Genomic DNA, 24,695 nt, shown 5'->3' with positions numbered 1-24,695 from the left:
AACAGGAAGTTTGGACGTATCAAAGTGCTCATACTCTTTTTAAAAATAGTCTATAAGCTTTAGTTATGAGCATTTGATTGGATAAAAATCTGCATATTCCAGAACGAGTCATCAATAATTTTGGTTTGTTTTCCGAGAATGTGTATCTTGAATGTGTATGTTGTTTAAAACTAAATTTAAACTTTTAGGAGTGCATTAGCATATGGATAACTTCTAAGCTAATAGACCTGGACTAAAAGCCACAAAACTCCATTTTAGATTTTTGTTTTTAATCATCATTTCCCTCAAAACATTTGCTCTGCTTACATAAGCATGAGTATGGACATTATTGCACAGTATAGTATATAATATACCTCTGGCTAGCAGCTTGCTTTTTAGAGTCCAAATGAATGTGGTAAACAAATATCTGGTCCGTCAACATCCTGTTTCCTCATGAAAAACTAAAGAGCTGAGCAGATTGTGTGGTGATTAGACCTACTTTAGGAAGCTGCTGTGGGTATGGCTGTCAGATTGACCATGAGAGGCAGAAACTTACCACAACAGCTGGACAGATTTCTCATGCTTCTATGTGTACATATCAACTGCTCTGAAGCATGAGACATCATATACTCTGCACCAGATGGAGCTAATCTAAGTCTCTGCAGAGGGTCTAGAACTCTTGGTGCATTTCTAATTCTAATCAGTTCTACACAATTTATAATTAAAGACGCCATGAAATCAACATTTTTGTGAAGTTTTGTGGCTTTTAGTCCATGTCTGCAAGCTTGGAGGTCTCTTTATGCTAGTGTTCACTTACAAGTTGACAAAGTACACTTTTTCTCTGTTTCTATCGATAAAAGTGTCCAAAAACATATAGAACAAGGCATGTCCGAGTTTGTTTGTCTGTCTATTGAAAACACGCCTCAAGCAGGATAACATTGCAAGACAGACGTAGCTGGGTAGTGTAGGTTGTTAGGTCTGGTTTTCAGAGCTCCAGAGGCCAGAGAACCTTAAGAAGACCTTATGAAAGACTGATCAGTGTGTTTCATCTCTGGTCCATCTCTCATTTCACAATAAACCTGCTATCTGTTTGGCTAGAGGAAGATGCTGCTTCCGGGATGGAGCAGATCAATACTGGTTTCAGTTAAGGAAGGTTGTTGGAGGATCTATCCTGCCTTATCAGTGTGAGTGCACTGAAAACACACACACACACACACACACACACACACAGAGTGGGGGCATGTCCAAGCACTTAGCTGTGATGTTTTAATTATAGCAAAAGTCTAAGATGTCCAGAACTTTCATTATTCTAATTAAAACAAGCTGTATAGGTTTTAAAGTTATTAATGGATTAATGAAGAAGCCTTTCTGTTATCTTAGGACACCCACTGAATGAGCAATACATATGCATCATAAACAAAAAGATTTTTTGTTGTTGTGTTTGCACATGCTTTTTCATTGCTATGTAGTTGCAAAAGTGTTTTGAGTGTTTTAAGACGTGTTGCTATGCGGTTGCTAGAATATTCTGGGAGATCGCTAGGATATTATAAGGAGTTACTAGGGTGTTCCAGGTGGTTGCTTACTGGCCCAAGTCAAAAGAGCCAACTCCAAAGTCTACGATATTCTGGTCCCTAGATATGGCTTGGGTCCCTCCTTGAGATTGTTTCACTCATTTCATCCAACAGCAGGCAAACATTAAGTCCAGTTGCTTAAAAAAAGTAATAGCACACCTTTTCTCAAGCCACATGATTTGAAATATGCTTTATGTTTGTACAACAAATGAACGGTGTGGGAAAAGTTACATGCTAAACTTTAAAACTTAGGGTTAGGGGTTTATTCAAAGTATGAACAATAGTAATAACGATGCTTGCTTTAGCAAGAAATCATGTGTTTTATTGGAATGGACTGAAGAGACCACAAGCTTGGAAAATGTCTCTTACACCCAGCAATGAGTGACGCATATCTCAGTTTGACTGACAGACGGAAGGCAGCCGATCCCAGAGGGACTAATCCAGTCTGACAGTTTAACAGTCTTTCACAATGAGGTAGTGAGTCGGTCACAGTGCTGTGGGCAGTTTCGGGGCCACATTACGCTGAGTGGAGTCTCAGGAAGTTTTCTGATCAGAGCGAGAAGAATAGAAGCTGCTGCCAGCTCAGAGTTTCCATCCTGTGTACTTCAACATGCATTGACAGCACAATGCACAGGCTGACAGTAATGTTTATATGGTCCCTTTGATGAGGTCACCACTACTATGGCGGGAAAAAAACAAAGCTATTCTGTGCTACAGCAGGTGTTCTTCTGTGGCTGCCTGAAGGTTTCAACATTTAACACACAAATGCTTCATTGACATCAATATGATGTATGGTGATAGCTATGAAAGTTCATACACACAGGCACACAGGACAACGATGGAACTTCGAAGGTTTTGGAACAAGCTCTGTTCCAAAACCTAGTCTAGTTTGGTGGACTGCATACATTGGCAGCATCCTAACTGCAATGGAATGCAAGTGGAAGGCAGCTCACTAAGTTTTGGAACAGAGTTAGAGATTACAACACGGATGGGCAACACTATGATAAGGTGTAATGTTTCCAAATATGTACATTTCATATGTATTCAGCATGTTTAAGTTTGTTCACAGTCTCTCTCCGGGGATTTCATTCTCAACAGCACTCGATGGTGACTGGGCTCAGATGGCCTGCTGGTGTGCGTGTGTGTGTGTGTGTGTGTGTGTGTGTGTGTTGCAGAGTTTGAGGAAGAAAAAGAGAGAGGGAGGAAAACACATCACAATAAATCAAGCATGTCAGCCAGACTCCCAGAAGACCAGTACCACAGAGACACAAAGACAAAACACAGTCCCATATGGACACCCATGAAACCTCACTAGACATTCCTCATTCCCTCACCCAATTGGGCATATAAACAAACATTCTACACCCCACCTACTCCCCAAACACCTTGCAGGAATCGAGTCAGGTTTCTGTTCTTAAAAGCGCACATCTGCCTTAATGGACCACACCAGGACCTAACCGAGAGCTCTGATGGGACATTATCAGATCAGAACAAACATGAAAACAAAAGGCCTGTTCTCTCATTTTCCATTCCTTTCCCTTCTCACTCTCTACAAGAGACTTAACCGCATGTGACAGCAGTCAGGACTTGTATTGATTGGATGTTGGGTTGATTTGAATCCATCCTGAAGTTTCACCTCCTGCCCGCACCACCTGTTAAAGAAATAACACACACTAACCTGCACTAACACTCACTTTAGAAGACAAGAAGCTGTCACAGATGGCTTAACAGGGCTCAGATTTCAGAGAAATAAATTCTCGCCGCTATGGAAAGTGTGACACCCACCCACTCAGTTTACGAGCGCAACAGTGATGTGTGACACTTGAGATGCCCGACTACAAGACAGAGCAAAAAATATAGAGAGAATGAAGGAGGAATTAGAGAACAAGACGCAAAAGAGGTGAGCAGATGTTCTGACACTTAAAACCACTTGCAGAGACACAAATGATACCTCAAAAGCTGATAAATCATTAGATGTTCACTGGAGGGAAAGTGGAGGCGTTCCATCTGCAAGCTGAGATCAGCTAAGGTTTAACCCCAAATTTAAAGGGGATTGGACAAAAGAAGGCATTAATATGAGGTAGACCCAGGAGGGGAGTGCGTGTGGCCAACGGACCCCACTTATGCCTGGGCCATTCCTCGGAATGAGCCCCGTCTCACCGCAAGGATGCCAGATTCCCCCTGGACACTTTATTTTCTCCTTTTATGGACATTTTATGTTTAATATTTATTTTCCAACAAATGCCTCTCCGAGGCATGACGCCACACCCACTGTGTCTGTCTCTCGCTCACCCCACAACAGTGGAGGAGAATGCGGGTATTTTTGTGGGCAGAGACGGCGCAGTTGGGCACCAAAAGTGATGTCACTCTTCCTCTCGTTCGCCGGATAGATGGAAAGCCTGGAGTAGGACGGAGAAAACACGAGGACAGCTCCCAGCCGCAGCAAAGGGTAAGTGGCATTTCATAAGCATTTACCCTGCAGTTGGTTGAGGCTGTCGTATTAATTTGTGCTTTTCTCTGTTCCCACCTGGGTGCGAGCGAGAGGGACAGCTGACCCATAGAGGTATCCCCCATACGCCCACTCCGACCGTAGGGCCTGGTTGAGGAAGTAGCATTCCCGTGTGGGCGGCTAAAGAGCACGCACCTCTGGCTCTGGACTCCATGGTGTGGATACGAGCATGGAAGAGGTGCAGATGGGGCGATGCTTGGGGGGGGGGGCGAGTATGTGGCAGAAAGACCCGTCCCTCCCTCTCGTCATCGTCGCCCCGCCTCTTAGGGCTGTCCTTCAGCCAGGCTCACAACAGGAGTTGGGCAGGGGAGCAAGAAGTGGTGCATAATTTGCACATTGCACAAAAAACCTTTGCACTGTACATATCAGATTTGTATTTGCACTGTACATAACAGATAACAGATTTGTATTAGATTGCACTACATATGTGTATGTGTGTATGTATGTATGTGTGTGTCTGTGTGTGTATGTACGTATGTGTATAACTATTTTTTATTATTATCTGTCTTGCTGATTTTGTATTGTTTTTGTATTGTTGTACACTGGAAGCTCCTGTCACCAAGACATGTGTAAGCATACTTGGCAATAAAGCTGATTCTGATAATTAATAAGCCTCGTTCTGACAGTGGTGGATGAAGCACACCTGATGTGAATAATGCTTCATCATCGCTGTCTTTAAAATGCAAAGTGCAGCTCTTCTTGGCGAGTCAGCTTCAAATCTCCATGTGTGCACACACTGGCATCCTCGCACAACCAGGACCAGAGTGTTGCCAGACCCACTCCTCGGACCCCCGGCGCGAGTTAGATGTGTCGCCGTGGGAGAACAGCACACGTCATAGCCGACAGGCTACAGACCTTGTCGCCTTTCCCTCTCACCTGCCACGGGCATGGGAAGACAGGCCAGCAAGTTCGCCGCCGCCCCACAAGCCGTGGACCCAGGAGGGGTGCAGCTGTCGGACCCCGCTACCTGGGCCATTCCTCGGACACTTCCCCACCCTTCATGGAGCCCCATCTCACCGCGAGGATGCCAGATTCCCCCTTTATTTTGAACACCATTCCCCCTGGACACTTTAATTTCTCCTATTATGGACATTTTATGTTTATTATTATTTCCAATAAATGCCTCTCTGAGGCTTGAAGCCATACCCACTGTGTCTGCCTCTTGCTCACCCACCACAACTCTCTCGGAGCACTTTATTAGGAACACCTGTATACCTACATATTCATAAGACTGTTTAATCAGCCAATCGTGTGGATGGGGAAAAATTGTGATCTCAGTGATTTTGACAGTGGCATGATTGTTGGTGCCAGACGGGCTGGTTTGAGTATTTCTGTAACTGCTGACCTCCTGGGATTTCCACACACAACAGTCTCAAGAATTTACTTAGAATGGTGCCAGAAACAAAAAACATCCAGTAAGCGGTAGTTCTACAGATGGAAATGACTTTGTAATGAGAGAGGTCAAAAGAGAATGGCCAGACTGGTTCAAGCTGACAGAAAAACAATGGTAACTTGAGCAGAATAGCACCTCAGAATGCACAACAAGTTGAACCTTGAGGCGGATGGGCTACAACAGAAGAAGACCACGTCGGGAACTATATTAGGACCATACTGTTCCATAAAATGTGCTCAGCGAGTGTATGTGTGTTCAAAGAAACTGAATAAATATGCAGAGGAAACAAAAACAGAAGTTGCGGGGCATTTCCTCCAACATTCATTTTCTTTCAGGTAAAGGGAAAATTCTGAGATACTTGTGCTCAATGTAGCTGAACTGATTTGCAGCAGAAAGACTGGGTTGCAGTCACTGTCCGGTCCTGCAAGTGTGTGTTAGGCCTTGCTCTTGAGTTCATAATTGCCAGCATCTTTCCTTTCCTATCTTGCTCTACTTGCAACTCACTTCCTCTACAGTCTTTAGAATTCTTATCCAATTGTACCAAACAGCAGAGAACAGAGAAACTGAATGCATTCTGAATTTCTTTAGATTGGTTGAGAAGCATAGGCTTCACCAATTAAGGTCAATTCCAAGCAGAATTCAGTGCCATCTCTCTGATCTGAAGCTGGGAATCAGTCCGTAACTACTTCTTTAATGAAGCTTTTTCGATCATTAGCCAGGCACCAGATGAACCTCATCATCACTCTGCAGAGCACACGGTATGGTAACTGAGGCATGGTGGGGAGGTGGGGGGGTCCCATCTGATTGGTGGTAGAAAGAGGGCTGCTAATTGCACTTTTATCCAAACACAGCCTTCTACTCATTCATCAACTGAATCAAACCTGACTTGATTCATGCAAGGTGTTTGGGGAGTAGGTGGGTGTAGAATGTGCATTTATATGCCCAATTGGGTGAGGGAATGAGGAATGTCTAGTGAGGTTTCACGGGTGTCCATATGGGACTGTGTTTTGTCTTTGTGTCTCTGTGGTACCGGTCTTCTGGGAGTCTGGCTGACATACTTGATTTATTGTGATGTGTTTGCCTCCCTCTCTCTTCTTCTTCCTCATATACTCTGCAACACACAAACATCTGGCTCTGTTCCATTCTTGTTTGACTGTTTTAAATTCATTGTGCTTGTGTGTGTGTGTTGGATGCAGCTGTAGAAGGCTGGGGTAGGGGGATGGAGAGGGGACCCATTTGGTGTGCATGGTCCAAGATGAATGGTGGTTATATTTTCCTTTTATTCTCTGTGGGGGGACCACTCACTTTAAAAAAAAAAAAAAGTTTTTAGCCTGTAAATAACTCCAATTAACTCCAGTCAGGGTGCATCATGCCCTGCTGCAGTCTCTCAAGAGCCCTATGTACTAGGTACTGGCGGAATTTAACATATTTGCGATAAAATTAATGTATTAATGCTCAATAAATCAAACTAAAATGCTGATATGCCCTAGTGTGTTAAACTACAAAAGGGACTAAATTAAAGAGGCTTAAATAAATACAGTGTAAATCGCAATTTATTGCGGTTTATTAAGCACATTTAAGCCATATAGCGAACTGCTTATCCGGAGGTGTGAAGCTGTCATCAAAAACATTCAAACTGAGATTGCTTCCTTCCGCCAAAATAAAAGCTAAATTTAACTAGATGTGTGAAATTAAAGAAATTGCAACAGAAATATACTACTACTGTATAGTAAAATGTAATATTCAATGTAGTAATAAATAATAATAACAACAATAATAATTACATTATATTTAAGCTATATCTCACAAGCAAGAATGCTGTTGTTCAGAATAAAGGTTTTCGTCAATGCTTTCATTAATACTGTGATGCTCTGCTTTGCAACACTGTATTTGACAACAACAACAAAAAATAGCTCCAATGTTGTGTTTTGGATTGTGCTGTGAGGATCTGTATAGAAGCACTTTGACAAAAATAATGTACTGGTACACTACCGTTCAAAAGTTTAGGGTCACTTACTCATTCTTTATTTTTAATTTTTTTTCACATTTTAGAATAATAGTAAAGTCATCACAACTATGGAATAATAGAAATGGAAATATTGGAATTATGTTGTGACTAAACAAATCCAAAATAAATCAAAACTGTGTTATATTTTAGCATCTTCAAAGTAGTCACCCCTTGCCTAGAATTTGCAGAAATGTACTCTTGACATTTTCTCAACCAACTTCTTGAGGTATCACCCTGGGATGCTTTTTAAACAGTATTGAAGGAGTTCCCATCTATGTTGGGTACTTATTGGCTGCTTTTCTTAATTATTTGGTCCAAGTCATCCATTTCAAAAACTTTTTTTGTTTTGTAATTAAATATATTAATATGGTGGCACAATTATATTTTTGTCTACAAAACTCATTTCAAACATTTAAGCATACGCCTTCAGATCAAAAGATTTTTAAGATCATGAGAAACACTTCAGTCAAGTGACCCCAAACTTGTGAACGGTAGTGTATGTTGAAAAATAATTGTTTTGTTTTTCATTTGATTAAACAGTTATGATAAAATTTAATTACATTTTAAAACAGAATTCAGAAAAATAAAAAGGAAAAACACAGAATTTGGGAAAAAAATAAATGGAATTTGGAGAAAAAAAATAAAATGGATTTCATAGGGCCCTATATGAGCACCGTGGTTCAAAATGTCAAAGCTTGCGTACTAACCGCTAAGCAACAACACTGACTTTCCTGAAAAGTTTTTACAGATATTTATACAATTAATCACAAAACAATATAACCTTTCGTGAAGGCCAGAAAGATAATACAATCATTACTTTGGACTGGGGACATGATTTGCAACATGCTGAAATGTGCTAAAATGAATTTTGGAAAGAAATTTTTACTGTGCTATCACCAGTCAAATGAAGTTATTTTTAGTTCTTCACAAGAAAACACTGAACATTAACTTCTGTTTACACAATGAAAATAACTAGGTTAACCTTTTAAAAGATGCTGTCTGCAGTTTGCTTACTCAAGGTCAAAGGAAACAAGGCAGGCTTGTCTCTTAGTTCCCCTGCATAGCAGTTTCAAATCCACAGCTTTGTTTCCATCAATGTCAGCACATTCACTTTGACTTTTCGTCACGACTCAGACAGTGTCTTGAAAAAGAGTTAAAGCTACATTGGTGACCTTTTCCATCTGCTCTGTGCAAGATCTAATTTGTTTCTGCATTAGCAATTACGTTCAGTCTGTTCAAGTCCGAGTATCATCCTGTGACACTGAGTTTTAAGGGTGTGTTTCTGTGTGCAGAGAGGCTGTTAATGCAACATTAGGGCTGCATTTTGTGTACTGTAACGTGTTGAACCTTTTCTGTTTACTTACAGCAGACGGTAATTGGCTCCAAAAGAAAGCAGTTGCAAACAACTAGAGCTCTGTGTTTATCCACATCAAGTGTTCTGAAATAATCTGAGCATAGAAGCATCTTGCAGCAGAACAGGGTAACTAGTGTTCGCACTAGTGATCATGTGTGTAGGATTGTGTAAAACTTTATAGTCAGACATGAATAAAGAATGGTTCTTCGGTGAAGGCGGTAAACTTCCTGTGCTTTTAGGAAATCATAAACATTTCAAACATCAATTTAACATCACGGTGCTTACGCCTACACACATTACAGGTGCAAAAGACGTAGAGGTGAAAAGTGGGAAGAAAGTTGAAAGTGGAACGTTAATAAATAAAACGTTTCTGAAAACTTTTCCATGGCAATAAAGCAGCTTGCTAATGGGACTTAGCCACTTGTGAGCTATTGGAGTACATTACCTTTCTCAGAGGGATACAAGTTCTCGCAAAGGCCTCTCTGAGTTAAAATAATTCTGTCCGCCATTTCATTTCAAGAGGTGACAGGACTGGAAGAGGAGACACAGCAGACACCTCGTCCTTAAATTACCCACAGACGGTGGTAAATAAACAGCATGATTTCACAGCTTAGCAGGGCCTGTTACGGCACAAATGCAAAATAGCTCCCTGGACCGCTTAAAGGTCAAACCTCAGATATTTCCTTCTGCGAGTTTGAGAACAGTACATCTGAGGTCTCTATCTCTGTTGACAGCAGTCTCCTCCTCATTTAGTCACACCTCAAAGCCACAGGAACGCTAAAACATCTGCTGATCTTCTTAGTGCATGATAATTCAGACACAAGCACATCAGTAAGTGTGCAAAAAAGCCACTTTTGAGGCTTCAGTGTCTCTGCTGGTCTACTGAATGGTTCCATGCTTAATTCCACAATGCCATCCATCTCCTTCACTGAAAAAGACACCAAAGAGAGTAAAGCAAAAAAATAAAATGACACTGCAAAAACACAATGTGAACTTAAGATTGCCACCTCAGCCCCATATAAACTGAAGCTTGCCAACCGTCCATAGATTAAATACATCCTGCTCATTCATCTCTGTTCCAGACTGCCGTTTTGTCCAGCTCTTAACATCAATACTAATAGATAGTAATGCATTTAGACCTTTCCAGTAAAAGGGAAACTCAGAGCCTCAGCAATCCTCTGATAATTCTTAAACATGGTTGACATTGTCAAGTCATGCATTTTTGAGTAGCAGCGCTACAACACAAAGCAATCTGAAGATGGTCGTCTACATCACCAGTATACCATTAAAAACATAACAGCTGTTCCAAATTCACTGCTGTTAAAAATATTGTCATTTATGATACAAAGCAAGAGATGTTACTTTTTTATCATCCTCCCATGAGTGACTTTGTGGATCTTTTTTTTTGGGGGGGGGGGGGGTTGGGTGTTGCCCACAGCTGTTCCAAAATATAAACACAGTAAAATAGTAACACAGATGTGGTCAACAAAAGATAACTTTGATAAATGAGGCATGAGAATGAGAATAAAAAAATTCCTATTTTTTTTTACATTTGGGGTTCCAACAACTTTTTTGAACATTAAAGTAATATTCCAGGTTCAATACAAATTGAGCTCAATCGACAGCATTTGACATATTAACTTGTCCCTCCTTTTCTTTAAAAAAAGCAAAAGTCACGTTGCAGTGAGGCACTTAAATGGAAGTGAATGGGGCCTATTTTTGGAGAGTTTAAAAGGCAGAAATTTGAAGACTATAATTTTATTTAAGTACTTACATTAATACTTCTGTTAAAACTTGTGTATTGTCTTATGGCAATACTTTTGAAACAGTTAATATTTAAGTGTTTATGGATTTTCTCCATTCACTTCTATTGTAAATGCCACATTGGAACCCAGATTTTTGCTTTTTTGAAAGAAAAGGAGAAGCAAGTCAAAATAAATTTTTGTGGTTATCAATATTATGCCACAAATGCTGTTGATTGAGCTAATTTGTATTGAACCCAGAATATTCCTTTAAATTTAAATTCATTTTCCAAGTTTTTCCTAGTCATTTGTACTGCGGAATGGATAAGAAGTTGCACACAATTTTATAGAGCTTGCACTCACAAAAAAAAAAAAAAAATATCTGGCCATTGAAATATTTTAGTGAAAAACATTAGGAAAAAAAAAAAAAACATTTTCAGTTAAATAAAATAAATAAATCATAAAAACATTAAAAAAAATAAAAAATAAAAAAAAGGTTTTATTAATTTCCATAGACCGTAAAAATAATAAAGTTTTAAATAATTCACTATATAATCCTGCATACTTGACGAGATTGGGATTTAATCAGTTTTAAGTTGTTTAGGGACTATTTGTCCTCCACAGACTCTCTAACTTTGCATAGTAGTGATGATATTTATGGCGGGAGGGTGCTGGGGGAGAGAGACAGAAAGAGAGAGTCCCATTGTTAGGCTCAGGAGTCAGTATAATTACTATAGCACATGCGGGGCCTCCGCAAAGATGCCTGGCTGCAGGCCTGGGACCAGTTCTCCATACTGATGTCTCCCCAAACCACCACTGCACTATGGATGAACTCTCCTCACTTTTCCACATGCCTCTCCTCTTCCTTTCCTTATCCTGTTGCCACTTCTGTCCATTCCTCTGTGTTTTTGCCCTCCTTTCCTCTCTGCAATCTCCCCCATTGTGTGGGACAGGAGCCAAAGGCTAGAAGGCAAAGTAGAGGATTTCTCCCAGGAGATTTAAGGAAGAGTGACACGGCAGACAAGGAGGGGCTGTCAGCTGATATCCATGCTCAGTCCGGAGTGTGTCACTGTTTCTGGATATGACAACATGTCAGGACAGCCTGTCAGTTAGCGTCTTTGGGCTAACAAATGTTGCTTTACCTCTCCATCACCCCAAAATCACACACACATACACACTTTTTAGTCCCTCACCCATTGGCCTGGCTCTTTTGCGGGATCATTTCCCTCCTGCAGATTTTGATGAAGCTGGGATCCAAAGCATTGCTAAAATTAAACTGAGTTGAGCCAGATACCATTCGAAATTACTGGGATGTAAACCAAAATACTATTATTTCCTGGCAATATCAAAAGCCTTGTGATACGTTTTCAGACTGTGCAGTATTTACCTAAATAGTCAGTGGCCTAAATACAATTTAATTGAAGTGAGGCTACACTTTAAACCAGATGCTGTGAATGTTACACTTGGCTGTCAGTACAACGGAATACTAAGATTTTCCTCTTTAGTCAAGGCCTGTGTTTCATGTCTAAGACGCCGAGGGTAGCCCAGAGCTCTAATAGCCCCGGGGGAAACTATTCTGCATGTGTCAGCTTATGCCCGAGACACACTTGCTCTGTTAATAATCTCTCTCACTTTGTTCTCACTCTGTGCAGAATCTGGTCAGCACACCAAGGGTTCATATCCAGGGAGGGTCAGCCTCTTTCATTAGGGCTGCTGTTCTTGATCTGATTTGGATTTCCGTAATAAAAAGCCATGACTCAACTTGACATGCAACACCAGAGCAAACTCGATGTACAGACCAATGTGAAGTCATGTGACCTGACCTCTCCTATGTCCATCTGACCAAATGTTCAAATGGCAACAGATCAGTGTCAAAAAAGAAGGACTGTTCAGGTTATGAGACTGACAACCGTGTTAATGTCTGAAAATGACCTTAAAAAAACCATCTGCTGGTGTAAAAACAGACATCTGAAATACAGTGTAATGCATGCAGGCACATAGATGCAGACAAACTTGTAAAATTCTTGCTCTGTTCACAAAGACTTGTCCTTCCATTTTGCTTGCATGAAGCTTCCATTTACAAATCACTGGCCAGGCCATGTGGGAATAAGACCATAAGCGATAAACAGAGAATATTACCTGTCTTGTGACTGTTCTTCGTACATTCTCTCCTTGGCTTCCTTAAAGAGCCGGATTGCTCGTTTAGATTTCTTCATCAGGCTGTCGATGTAGACTTTGAAATAGTCATTCTCGCTTAGCTGAGTAAGTCTCTGGTTGTCCTCATATCTGCACAAAATCAGCCTCAGGTGCTGGTAAGTGTCAGGTAGGATATCCAGGATGTATGGCGGACTGTTCTTCAACTGCAGCCTGGGGTTCTGACATAACCTCACCTACGAGAACAACCGCAGGTTTAGAAAACAAACTACACATACATTTTAAAGGAATAGTTCACCCAAAAATTTAAATTCTCCAATCATTTACTCACCCTCATGCCATCCCAGATGTGTATGACTGTCTTTCTTAAGCAGAACACAAATGAAGACTTTTAGAAGAATATCTCAGCTCTGTAGGTCCTTAAAATGCAAGTGAATGGGTGCCAAATTGTTGACGCTCCAAAAAGCACGTATAGCCATTATAAAAGTAATCCAGTGGATTAATTAATGTCTTCTGAAGCGAAACACTAGGTGTAAGAAATAGATCAATATTTACAAAAAAAATTAATTTCCAGCCAACTCGTTGAGGTGGGTGGAGTCCAAACTTCCACTTGTAAGTGCATAAGCCTCCTCTGCATAGATATTCATATGTAGATACCTTATTTACAGCTGTTCCTATGGACCACGATACTGCTTTCACACAAAAGCTATTTATACAGTGGACTGAGCAAGGAGCTCGGTCTGAGGCATCTCCTCCATTCACTTGCATTCAAACCGATTCAAACAGCTCTCCTTGTTGACCGTTCCAAAATGGCCACGCAGTTGACGTATCCAAACCAGCCAAATAAGGCATCTATGTATGAAGCTCTGTGCTCCTCTGTTGTAAAAAAAAAACTGCGCTTCCGTATTTTTTTCGTATTTCATACGTCAGTTCTCACATGAACTTGCCAATGCACTTATGTCACGCGAGAGGCTGCGTGACCTCGACCCTCGTGAATTTTTAGAAAAAAGTTTTCAATATTGACACATTTCTTACACCTAGCATTTCAGAAGACATTAATTAATCCACTGGAGTTCTATGGATTACTTTTATGATGGCTATTAGGGCTGGGCGATATGTAAAAAATATTTTTGCGATAATTGCCTTGTAAAAATATCGCAATATCTGATTACATCGTCAACCCCCCTGCCGAGGGTCGGTGAATTTTTTTGCTTTAAAAATTTAATTCATTTATTGAAACACGAAAAACATAAAAGACATTTCTAAATTCAAATTGCACTTTAAATGAAAAAAGCAATAAAAAAACAAAGTGATCAAAAAATTATATTTAACCACCTCCCCAAATCAAAACATTTACCGTCTCCAACGGCTCCATTTGCATCACGGAATCTGCAATGCATGCCAACCGTGAGGAAATAAAGCGAATTAAACAGCACATCCCGAGATGACCGGAGATCATTTTCAGCATTCTCATAGATGACATTATTCTTGCGAACAGTTTTCAGATGAATGAAACAGAGAAAAAAAAAAAAAAAAAAAAAAAAAGAGTGAAAACTCTTTACATGTGCTTGTTCCACGAGACAGGCTCATGCTGCACGCCTCTGAACAAACAACGAATCAAACACAAGCATTGACGGCTTTTATTTTGTCGGTTCTTAAAAATATAACAAAAAGTGTTTCTTCAAGGGTGTGTCTTTGTGACTAACAGCATTTCTTGTCATGTGTCACTCTGAGACAGGTTGCCCGCCTGTTGCGGTTAGATGAGCAAAATTACCCACGCATGAAATACATTTGGACGAGGAGCTTGCGAACTGGATTCAACCTCGTCGGATTTGGCGGGTGCTAGTTTCACACCCTGGCCACTGTTTAATATATTTGCCGACTTCCCAGATCCATGGTTTTGCCATTTCCCAATATTGTCGACCATCATCTGTTCATAATCGGCATCGGGACCTTTGTAAGACATCCTCGATATCCGATTACATCGTCCTATCGCCCAGCCCTAATGGCTATTTGTGTTTTCTGGAGCTTCAAAAATTTGGCACCCATTCACTTGCATTTTATGGACCTGCAGAGCTGAGATGTTCTTCCAAAAATCGTAATTTATGTTCTGCTGAAGAAAGACAGTCATACACATCTGAGATGGCATGAGGGTGAGTAACTGATGAGAGAAATTTCATTTTTGATGAACTATTCCTTTAATAACAAATTAAGCCAGAATACATTTCAAAACCAAGTGGCTATATAGTATGTTTACGCATCATATTATAGAGATAGATATGCTATATCTATCACAATTCCAAGCTTAGCAATTAGACAGACAGATAGATATTGACATTTATTTGTTCTGTAACAGTGTAGGTACACTAGTAAAGTAAGCTAGTTGGGAGGAATTCAGTTGCAAAAAGAAAGTTATCTCGCTTGCCGCCGCTCAGTAAACAGTTTGTTACAATGTATCAAACAAGCACATTCAAACAACTGTCTTCATGGAAAACTCTTTTAGGGCGGGATAGGAAAGGAAGCGCTGTTGCGTCATCTCCAGGAACACTGTAAACACACGCTCGAGACACTCACTACTTTGTCCATGAGCTTCCACGTCTTCTCAACGGTCCGGCGGTCCGCGGCCGCTTGTTTGGGGGGTCCGACAGCGTCCTGAATGGCGTCGATAATGCCTAAAATCCGGCCTTTCCGATTGTTAGGTGGGCGTCCACTGAGAGCAGTTGCCATTTTCTGCACACTGTAACACAGAGACGAAATGTCGCTAGTGAAGGCAACAAAACAAACGCGAGCAGATGTGTGACCATGCAAACCTCGACAATAGTACCATTAACTGGATCTGGACTGAAAACTTTTCCATCAAAGTCAGTACTTACCAATGAACGGTAACTTTTGGTTAAGTTTCCTTTGAAGAAAATAAATATACAGTATAAATCCAAGGATTAGATCACTTCAGGTGAATAGTCAACATAAATTACGCTACTTTAACAGCTGCATGCCTTGTAACAGTAACCATGGCAATGGCTTAAATACCACAGCACAAGAATCAAGGATTACGGTGTTGCACCGTACACAAATCCATTGTAATAAAAACAGCAGAATATTTAAAGACTATGACAGCTAGCCAGAGTAAAAAAATCACAGTTAATGTCAGACAATTTGCTCTATTCAATGCGTAAAATAGCTAAAACCAGCCTAAGCTGGTTGTCTGGTTCAAGTTGGTCTCATAGCCTGACCAGCTAAAAGGAGCCCAAACCCCTCTAAAACCTCAAGCTGGACGACGAGCCAAGACCAGCCAACCCGCTTAGGCTGGTTTCGACAGGGTTGTATCACCGATAAACTCCAGACTTACTGCGGCAACAGAAAAACAGTGTAGCTGCCAAGACAGTGGAGAGTTCCCAAGTTCCTGAAGCTTTAGGGAGGTCGCTCACAAACAAATGACAACAAAAGCGCAACGCCGATACCAGTAAACTGTCACATCACTGTCCAGATGTTTACAAACTACACACTTCCCTTCCGTGTCCTCACGCTTAACACGTAAAACCCTATAAAATCCCTCTCTTCTCTGTGTGTGTGATACGCTCGTGAACGCTGCTCGGTTGAAAATCAGTACGCTTTAAACTGCGCTGGAGCGAGAGCAACAGGGCGGAGCTGAAGGGGCGGGGTCGATGAAGCAATCGATCTCAGACGTCCAATCAGATGGCGAGTCTCCTGAGGGAACGTGCGCGGATGTGATGGAGTTGTCCAATCACCAATCAGGTTTAAAAACGGTAAGCGCATACTTAATATTTCCGTACATAAAGAGTAATGAAATCGGGCCGAGCGTTTTTGTAGGTTGTTCTTATTATGCAAATCGCACTCCTAAACAACAAATCCTGTTGTTTAGGTCGCCCTAAAAGCACGTGGGTCATTGGCTGAACATTTTGTCTTGGTTGTTCATGGAGGAATGTCTTGATTTTCTTCTTCCACATCTTTTAAGTGTTCTTCCTCTCTTTTCCTTATTCATCATCTCATTATAAAGTGACTGCTGTTTGCATTATTAGAGGGTGTAAGTGCTGTATAATAACATCAAAATCATTAATCATGACGGTTACAGATTGATCATATGGTACTCATAGTGATCATCCTATACAATTACTTTCCTTTCAGTTCATTCATCAGAGTCTGAAGACTTAGTCATGTTCAGTTTGAAATGATTCTTTGTTAGGATGGAATGTGATGTGTCAGTATAATTTCACAGTTTAATTGTTGATCATGCAGTATATGCAGGTAGGCTCTATAAGATCAGGTTTTTGTAAATATAAACCAGATTGGCCACAAAGGCCTGGTCAATAATGACAGCAATCTTTAAGATTGACATTCCACCCATTTTTTCCCCTGAGACCTGCATATGAATGAACAATCCTAGTATTTTACCCTTTAATTAGATGTGTAGAAAAGTCAACATTTAACCTTTCGGTTACAAGAACGTTATATGTGAAACTGTGAGGTCAAACCATGACAAAGCAGGGTTTTAACAGCACAACAGGAAATAGCGAAAACAATTAAACATCTGTGCATCTGAAGACATTTACACACTCTATGAACACAATGTTTTGTATTGAGGTATAAGTGATATAAATCTAATTATAGTACAATGTGTATACTATTGCAAAGGCTTTAGATAAGCTTCCTTTTGTATTCCTGTTTTATGAAATATTCTCTTGATGTTACGGTATACTATTAAAGGAATAGTTCACCCAAAAATGAAATTACTCTCATCATTTACTTACTCTCTTGGCATCTCAGATGTGTATGACTTTCTTTCTTCTGCTGAACACAAATGGAGATTTTTAGAAGAATATTTCCGGCTCTGTAGGTCCATACAATGCAAGTGAATGGTGACCAAAATTTTGATGCTCCAAAAAGCACATAAAGGCAGCGTAAAAGTAATCCATGTGACTCCAGTGGTTAAAATCATATCATCAGAAGCTATGTGATATGTGTGGGGGAGAAACAGATCAATATTTAAGTCCTTTTTACTATAATTCTCCTCCCTGAGCAGTAGGTGGTGATGTGCACAAAGAATGTGAATCGCCAAAAACCAAAGAAGATTGTGAAAGTGGGGGTTGATCTTAAAAAGGGACTTAAATATTGGTCTGTTTTGTCCTCACAGGTATCATATCGTTTCTGAAGATATGGATATAACTGATGGAGACATATGGATTATTTTTATGCTGCCTTATATGCTTTTTGGACCTTCAGAAGTTTGGTACCCATTCACTTGCATTGTGAGGACCTACAGAGCTGAAATATTCTTCTAAAAATCTGCATTTGTGTTCAGCAGAAGAAAGTAAGTCATACATTTGGGATGCCATGGGGTGAGTAAATAATAAGAGAATTTTCTTTTTTGGTGAACCATCCCTATAAGTCTGCTGTTTCATTTTTTATCATTATGCCAATGTGGAAATCACATTGGTTATTACAAGCAATTTAAATGGCCCAGTACCGCATGAACTCTGAGCTGTCAATCAGGAAAAGGAAATTAGAAATGTAATACATGCCTCATTTAACTGAGAACCATGTTGCAGAATTTTAATGTGTGAAACAGAATGTTGAGGCTTGTTTGGATCGAGTGAAACTGTTTATGTGGTTAGCACATATCCCTTCACATATACATTTTTCAGTACATCACAGAGAAAAATAAGTTTCTTTCAAAGAATAAAAGAAAAACTTTGTTTTTCATATTTTACATGCAAAATTGAACAACAAAAAAAATCCTGGCTTTTATGTACCGCCTGATGAGAATTTTTAAATTGTAAACTTGCCCACATACACAGCGAAAAACCATGGATGATGTTTGTAATGAGAATGGGTGTTCCTGGGGCCATGACCAGGAGGTCACACGATACAGCATAGTGCTTATTAAAGCACCACGCTCTCAGTTCCTCTTCAATGACATTACACACACACACACAGGATATGTGATCCAGTGTCTCCTGGGCATATCTTTCAGGAAAGAAAAGACAGCAGATAGAGAAAAAGAAGCAGTGGAGTTGCACAAAAGTGGAGGAACAATCATATCATTACAGGCTAATGTTGCTATCTCACTGCATATTATGACTCATACTTTCTGCCTCATGCATTTCAGAATATATGTAAACATGTCTTAATTATAATAAAGAAATATGGTATTCTCTGATACAGCAGAAAAATATTAGCAATATCAGCTTATACGAAAACATATTTTCAAAAACACATCTTATCTTCAGTGTGACATTACAGGATGTAAAACGATTGTTAAGAATGCCTGAAAGGTCAGCGTAACTGATTTCCTCTCAAAAGTATCAGACGGTCAGCATAATATCTTGCTTCTCTGTTAGTATGTGACCCTGCTTTCGATTTCCTCTTTCCTGACCTGTGGAGGTCAAGTATGTGGTAATAGCTTAGAAAAGGAGGAGGCAAGAGAGCCCAGAGTGAAAGAGAGTGTTTCTGATCAGTGAAGACCCCCTTTTCCTCCACATCCAATATACATAAAATTGCATTTGCACTAACCAACAGAAAGCATCGAATTACAATGCAACAATTTGCAAATTGCATCTGTCTCAAGAAAAAGAATAATGTACATAGCAGTTAGTCTTGAAACAATACACTGAAATGATGATGAAGAATCATTATTTTGCTGTAACGACTAAGCACATTTATGTATTTCAGAGAGATCCATCTTTCAGGATGTCTGTGGCCTGTTAATTGTGTGTGCAAAACATGATTGACAGTCATAGACTTTGGTGTTGCAACAGGCATCACAATATTAGATGTAGAGGTTCAAAATAAAGTAAAATATCAAGGATTAGTATGTCTAATGGTTTGGCTTGTTGGCTTGACAAAGCCTTGTCTGAAAGTTTAAACTAGTTTTAAATGTTTGATGTTTGATTGTTATACAGACATTACTGTAAGACAAACAGCCAGCTTGCTAGATAGCTAGATAGTAAGACAGACTGTCACATAAACCATCAGATCAAGAGAGAGAGAGAGAGAGAGAGAGAGAGAGAGAGAGAGCAACTTAAAACAGATCAAAGGCCTTTCGTGAGGTTGTTTACATTAGAATTTTTTGACTTGTAATTTGAATTAACAAGCATTCCATTGGCCAATTTGAACATTCCATCAATGTAAGTCTGTGGGATTCTAAAACTTTTTGATTGTCTGCTATGCAAAAACCATATGTCTGATCAGTTAGAAAAGACATGCCATACTAAGACAGAACAGTCTGAAGGTCTGTGCCAAGTTTGGTGGGTGTAGATTAAAAGAGGAGTTAGTGTTAAAACTTTAGTCTTGGTTTAGGAATTTAAAAAAAAGCCAACATAATTAGAATATGAAAAGTATTCTTGGCAATGACAACTATGCATAGTAATTTAAGCTCACAAGGTATCTGTAATTTAAAGTATTGCATAAGTGTTGAATTGGACTTTTGGTGCACATTTGAATTTAGTTGCTTTCCATACAGGAAGTCTTTGATGTATGATGATTCAATCAGGGAGTTATCATGTGTGCCAGTGTGACTGTGTGTGTTCAGGAAATGTAAAAGGGCTTACTGTGCCTATGGGAATGACCAGGGGGCAGCCTGACAGTAAAAATAGCATTATGCCAGCGCTAGACTCATCTGTGCCCACTTAGCTTCCGGAAGGCCTTCCTTATTCACTTTTACTGTCTTTCTGGTTTAAGTTGTTTGCTGAGGCTCTCTTTAAATCTGTAAAACCCCAAAACCCATAATTTTAGATCCAGATGTCAAAGACCATTTCATAACATTTAGACTCAACAATGCATATTGTAAATTCAGTAAAATATTGTATATAGCCTAGTGTTGCCAACTTTTTGCCATGCAAATATGGGACGCTTGAGCATTTAAAACACTTCAATACAGGACGGGGGTCCCCTTCAAGCGTTTCGGCATCTCGCCGCTAAAATACGGGACGTCGTCATTTTGGCCAAAATATGGGATGTCCCAGCTAATACGGGACAGCTGGCAACCCTTAATGTTTCTAATATCGAGAGAAAAAAAAACTACATCCACGCTCTGCTGGAAATTAAAACCAGCTTAAAGTGGGAGCTGTGTTTTGGAACATGGTAGCTAGTTTCAAGCTGGTCCAAGCAGGTTATTTGCTGGTTCAAGCTGGTTTTGGTAGTTAACTAGCTGGACTATCAGCTGTTGGGTCCCTGGCTGAGCTGGTAGACCATCTTGATCACAGGGCCAACTTGGAAAAACCAAGTCATACCAACATAATTTGGTCAGGATGATTTGTTGCTGGTCTACCAGCCCAGCTTGGTCCCTACCAGTTGGTGTTTCAATGCTTGTAAACCACCTAAACCATGTTGGACCAGCTTAGATCAGCTACCCTGTTCTAAAACACAACTACAACACTGATTTTAGCTGGATTTTCCAGCAAGGCAGTTGTGTCTTGACATGGCTCCCTTGAGAATCCCATGGCTGGACACTCAGTTTGCAATTTGTTCTTGTAATGGAACAGTAAACTAAGACTTCATCAAACAAACACAAATATCCGGCCTGACAGTCTGAGCCCAGCCCGGACAGGAGATTGTTACCCACAATTTTTCTCTTAACAACAGTTTCCTGCAACCACTGCTTATAGCTTTGCTAAAGTTAACTTTCCATCAATGCTAGATGCACAGAATCATGTAACATCAAATAAGTATCAATATTCACCTAATATTTCAATGGTTTGATGTGAACTGTGTTGGCTTGTCTTTTCTCTTAGACATCTTTCTGTCATGCTTGATGGTTGGTGTCAGGCACTGTATCCAGAATGATGCCCATGGCAACAGAGCTATATAAAGATTCATGAAAGCTTGTGGAGCTCAGATAAGACATAGGAGTTCTTTCAGAAAGGGTACAGCTAAAGAAGAGAAACAATCCAGTCAACCAGAACACCAAACAACCTCTAATCTGTGCTGCAGCTGGTCTTTGGGCTACTTGCACCAAACTTGTACACACACATCCATAAACAGCTATGCATGCGCGCACACAGGCCTTCTTCTGTGGCCTCTTAATGAGGTCACATAACCGCACCATCATCACCATCATCACTGTGACGATCGTAGTCATCTCCATCATCATGTCCTGTCTGCATTCTTTAAGCCCTGATTCATATATGCTTTACAAAGGAACAGACATTTGCATTAGTATTCCATGAGCACTGGCATGCCTGTGACAGTGAATGGCTTGAATAAAAAAGCATAGGGATCATAACACTACAAATAAATCAAAGGAATAATTGCACAGTAATTGGATATTTTTGACTGATTGCAACAAAGTATAGTTTAATTGTCTAGAAATCCTACAATAAGGTATAGTGTTTTTTTGTTCAATCAGGGACCCCAATAAGGCATTAGGGACCCCCATAATAAGTCAAAACATTTTAAAAGAGGCACGTTAGTTATTTTTGCATTAAAAGCGCATTTTTTCACTCTCACATGGCTGCAAGCGCTATCCTCTCCCTCCCTCTCTTTCTTTCATGCGCATGCAAAGAAAACAGAGAGTCAAATTAAAATGTGCGAATCAATAATATGCGCTATAACAGTAAACAGCATGTCAACGTCCTCGTCTAAGTAACTCAATGTGATAAGCAAAATCTCAAACAGAAAAATAAATGTAAAAAATCATGAAATGTCACTACAAAAAACAGCCTCTTTGCACAACTGCGTGAGGATGATACGCACCAAATTTACAGTATTCTGCTTCTAACGCAGGTGCGCTAGCTGTCGCTTGGACAAGTGCTTGTGGGTTTATTTTTCTTGGATCTTCAATGATCATGAAAATTCTATAACATTATAACCATGCACTGCAAGATTGTAAAAACCTTTTAAAACAGCATACCTTGTTGATGCTTTATAACGAGACCATCAAGCAGCTGCATGGCTCTGCGACAATGTGTAATAAACAACCGCTAGAAATGTATCAAGTATCATGTCTATTGCGGTTATGCAAAATCCGTGGCAATGCACGTTCCCAAAAATCATTGTATTATAATCATAATTTTGCATTTCTCACGGCCATCGATGATGGTGCTCTCTCGCGCGCACACGAGCAAACACATAGAGAGAGAGTGCGCTCCCATAGCGGTGATATATTCTATGTGTAGACTTATATATATGTAGAGGGGGCTTCAAGGTAAAAAGGTTGGGAACCACTGGTCTGGCATATATTTTCATATATATATAAAAAGCATATACAGATGCAGAATTGATTCTTTGTGGTAGTTTATGTCTTATAAAATATATTAACTTTTTATAACTTTCATGAATAACCCATTAAGCATTATTGCATTGTACAACACTTAATAGACAGTTAAAACTGAAAATACATTAATGTAGTTATGAATGTCATGAAAGTTTGATTTGAAAGATTTAAATTTTGATGAACTAGCTACTAATCTGTTAAGAATTAGGCCTACCTACAGTATATGTTTGTTAATGGCAAATGGAAGTATAAAGTGTCATCAATATAGGATTAGTTTTTTAGTAGCTTAAGGAGACTGATATAGTTTGGTGCTGCCTGTAAGGTTAATTTAAGAAATAATAGTTTGAAGAAGGTTTATCAGAGAAGATGTCCTTGGTCATGTATGAAGAATCTTTTGATAATTAATTCTGTATTCATTTTTAATGCATGCATGCTCTGTTGTGATACATTACCAGTTGTAACAACCTGAACACTGACTGTGCCCTTAAATACCATTAAGTGCAACACCCCCCAATCAAATGATTTTGCTTTGATTCATAACTAAGAATATACAATATTATACATAATAATATAATTGAGCCTGGGAGACATTTAGTTTTTTTCTGTAATAATTGCTAGGAACGTTTCCAAACTTTTCTTCTAATTATCAAACTCGATCTGTGAAGCATCCTTAAAGTGATAGTTCTCCCATAAATTAATATTCTGTCATCATTTAGACTCACTCTTGTTGTTCCAAACCTTTATGTCTTCATCTTCTCTGGAACCAAAAAACAATGTGTTTGGCAGAATGTTAGGGACTGACATACTCAGTCACCATTCACTTTCAAAAATGACAAACAAATGGAAGTGAATGGTGACTAAGGCTAAAATTCTGTCTAACATCTCCTTAATTGTGTTAATTGTGTCCAAGTCATACTGGTTAGAACATGAGGGTGAATAAATGATATCATCATTTTCATGTTTAAACTATCACTGTAACAGTGGGTATAAAGGATCACATAGGTACATGATTCATGCACGCAAGGTGTTAAAATGAATAATCTGATTTTTGCAGTGTAATTTGCAATGTAACTAGTTACTCGCTTTTAATCTTTTAATTCAATACTTTCTTACTTTTACTCAAGTAATTATTAACATTAGTACTTTTACTTCTACTTGAGTAATTAATTTTTAAAAGACTTAGTTCTTTTACTTGAGGACAGTTTTTGGCTACTCTACCCACCTCTGTTAGGACCATAGTGTTCCTAATACAGTGCTCAGTGAGTGTATATATGCTGGACGACGCCAAACTACAATTGTATTATATAGGTTTGTTTATTCCGAAAAATTAGGACTAGTTAAATTACATTGTAAAAAGACTGTTTTGTTTTTCTGAATGAAATTGAACTGATTGAATCAACCAATGCTGTGAGTTTGAAGCGTGACTATTTGTTTTGAAAGAACAAGTCATTATTTTTGCAATTCCGTTTGGTGCTACTAGTGGTGCAAAAATTAAACACTTCACCTTTCCAGTGGTATTAGGTTGTAAAACTCATCTGGAACCTTTATTTTTAAGAGTGTACAATATCAGACATTGTGACACACTTTAACTGCATTCTGACCTTCATATTATTTTCTTTTGAGTTATCCAAGCTGAGTCCTTGACTGGAAGTGGTGATGACATTGTTAGGATGTGTGGGCTGGAGAGACCCTTACGTCACCCACTTAATATTTATCCCACTCTTGTCCTGAAATCACAGAGACTCAGAGAGCCA

At 39.5% G+C, this 24,695-nt stretch overlaps 1 protein-coding gene across 2 annotated transcripts in view; it reads right to left on the bottom strand.

The window, feature by feature from the left end:
- Window positions 1-16,393, bottom strand: part of LOC127433787 (E3 ubiquitin-protein ligase CBL-B-like) — a 97,187-nt gene extending 80,794 nt beyond the window's left edge. The window contains exons 1-4 of one of the 2 annotated variants that reach the window (XM_051685989.1): window positions 16,060-16,393; window positions 15,584-15,612; window positions 15,285-15,447; window positions 12,696-12,946 (exon numbers count right to left, since the gene is read on the bottom strand). In XM_051685989.1, the coding sequence (XP_051541949.1) occupies window positions 12,696-12,946; window positions 15,285-15,437 (404 nt within the window). In that variant the 5' untranslated portion in view covers window positions 15,438-15,447; window positions 15,584-15,612; window positions 16,060-16,393. The remainder of the gene's footprint in view (window positions 1-12,695; window positions 12,947-15,284; window positions 15,448-15,583; window positions 15,613-16,059) is intronic. The other variant, XM_051685988.1, reaches the window with a different exon arrangement.
- Window positions 16,394-24,695: the final 8,302 nt, after the last annotated feature.

Source organism: Myxocyprinus asiaticus, chromosome 43 (genome assembly GCF_019703515.2).
Source record: "Myxocyprinus asiaticus isolate MX2 ecotype Aquarium Trade chromosome 43, UBuf_Myxa_2, whole genome shotgun sequence".
Classification (NCBI taxonomy): domain Eukaryota; kingdom Metazoa; phylum Chordata; class Actinopteri; order Cypriniformes; family Catostomidae; genus Myxocyprinus; species Myxocyprinus asiaticus.
This window is presented reverse-complemented; position numbering and strand designations above follow the sequence as displayed.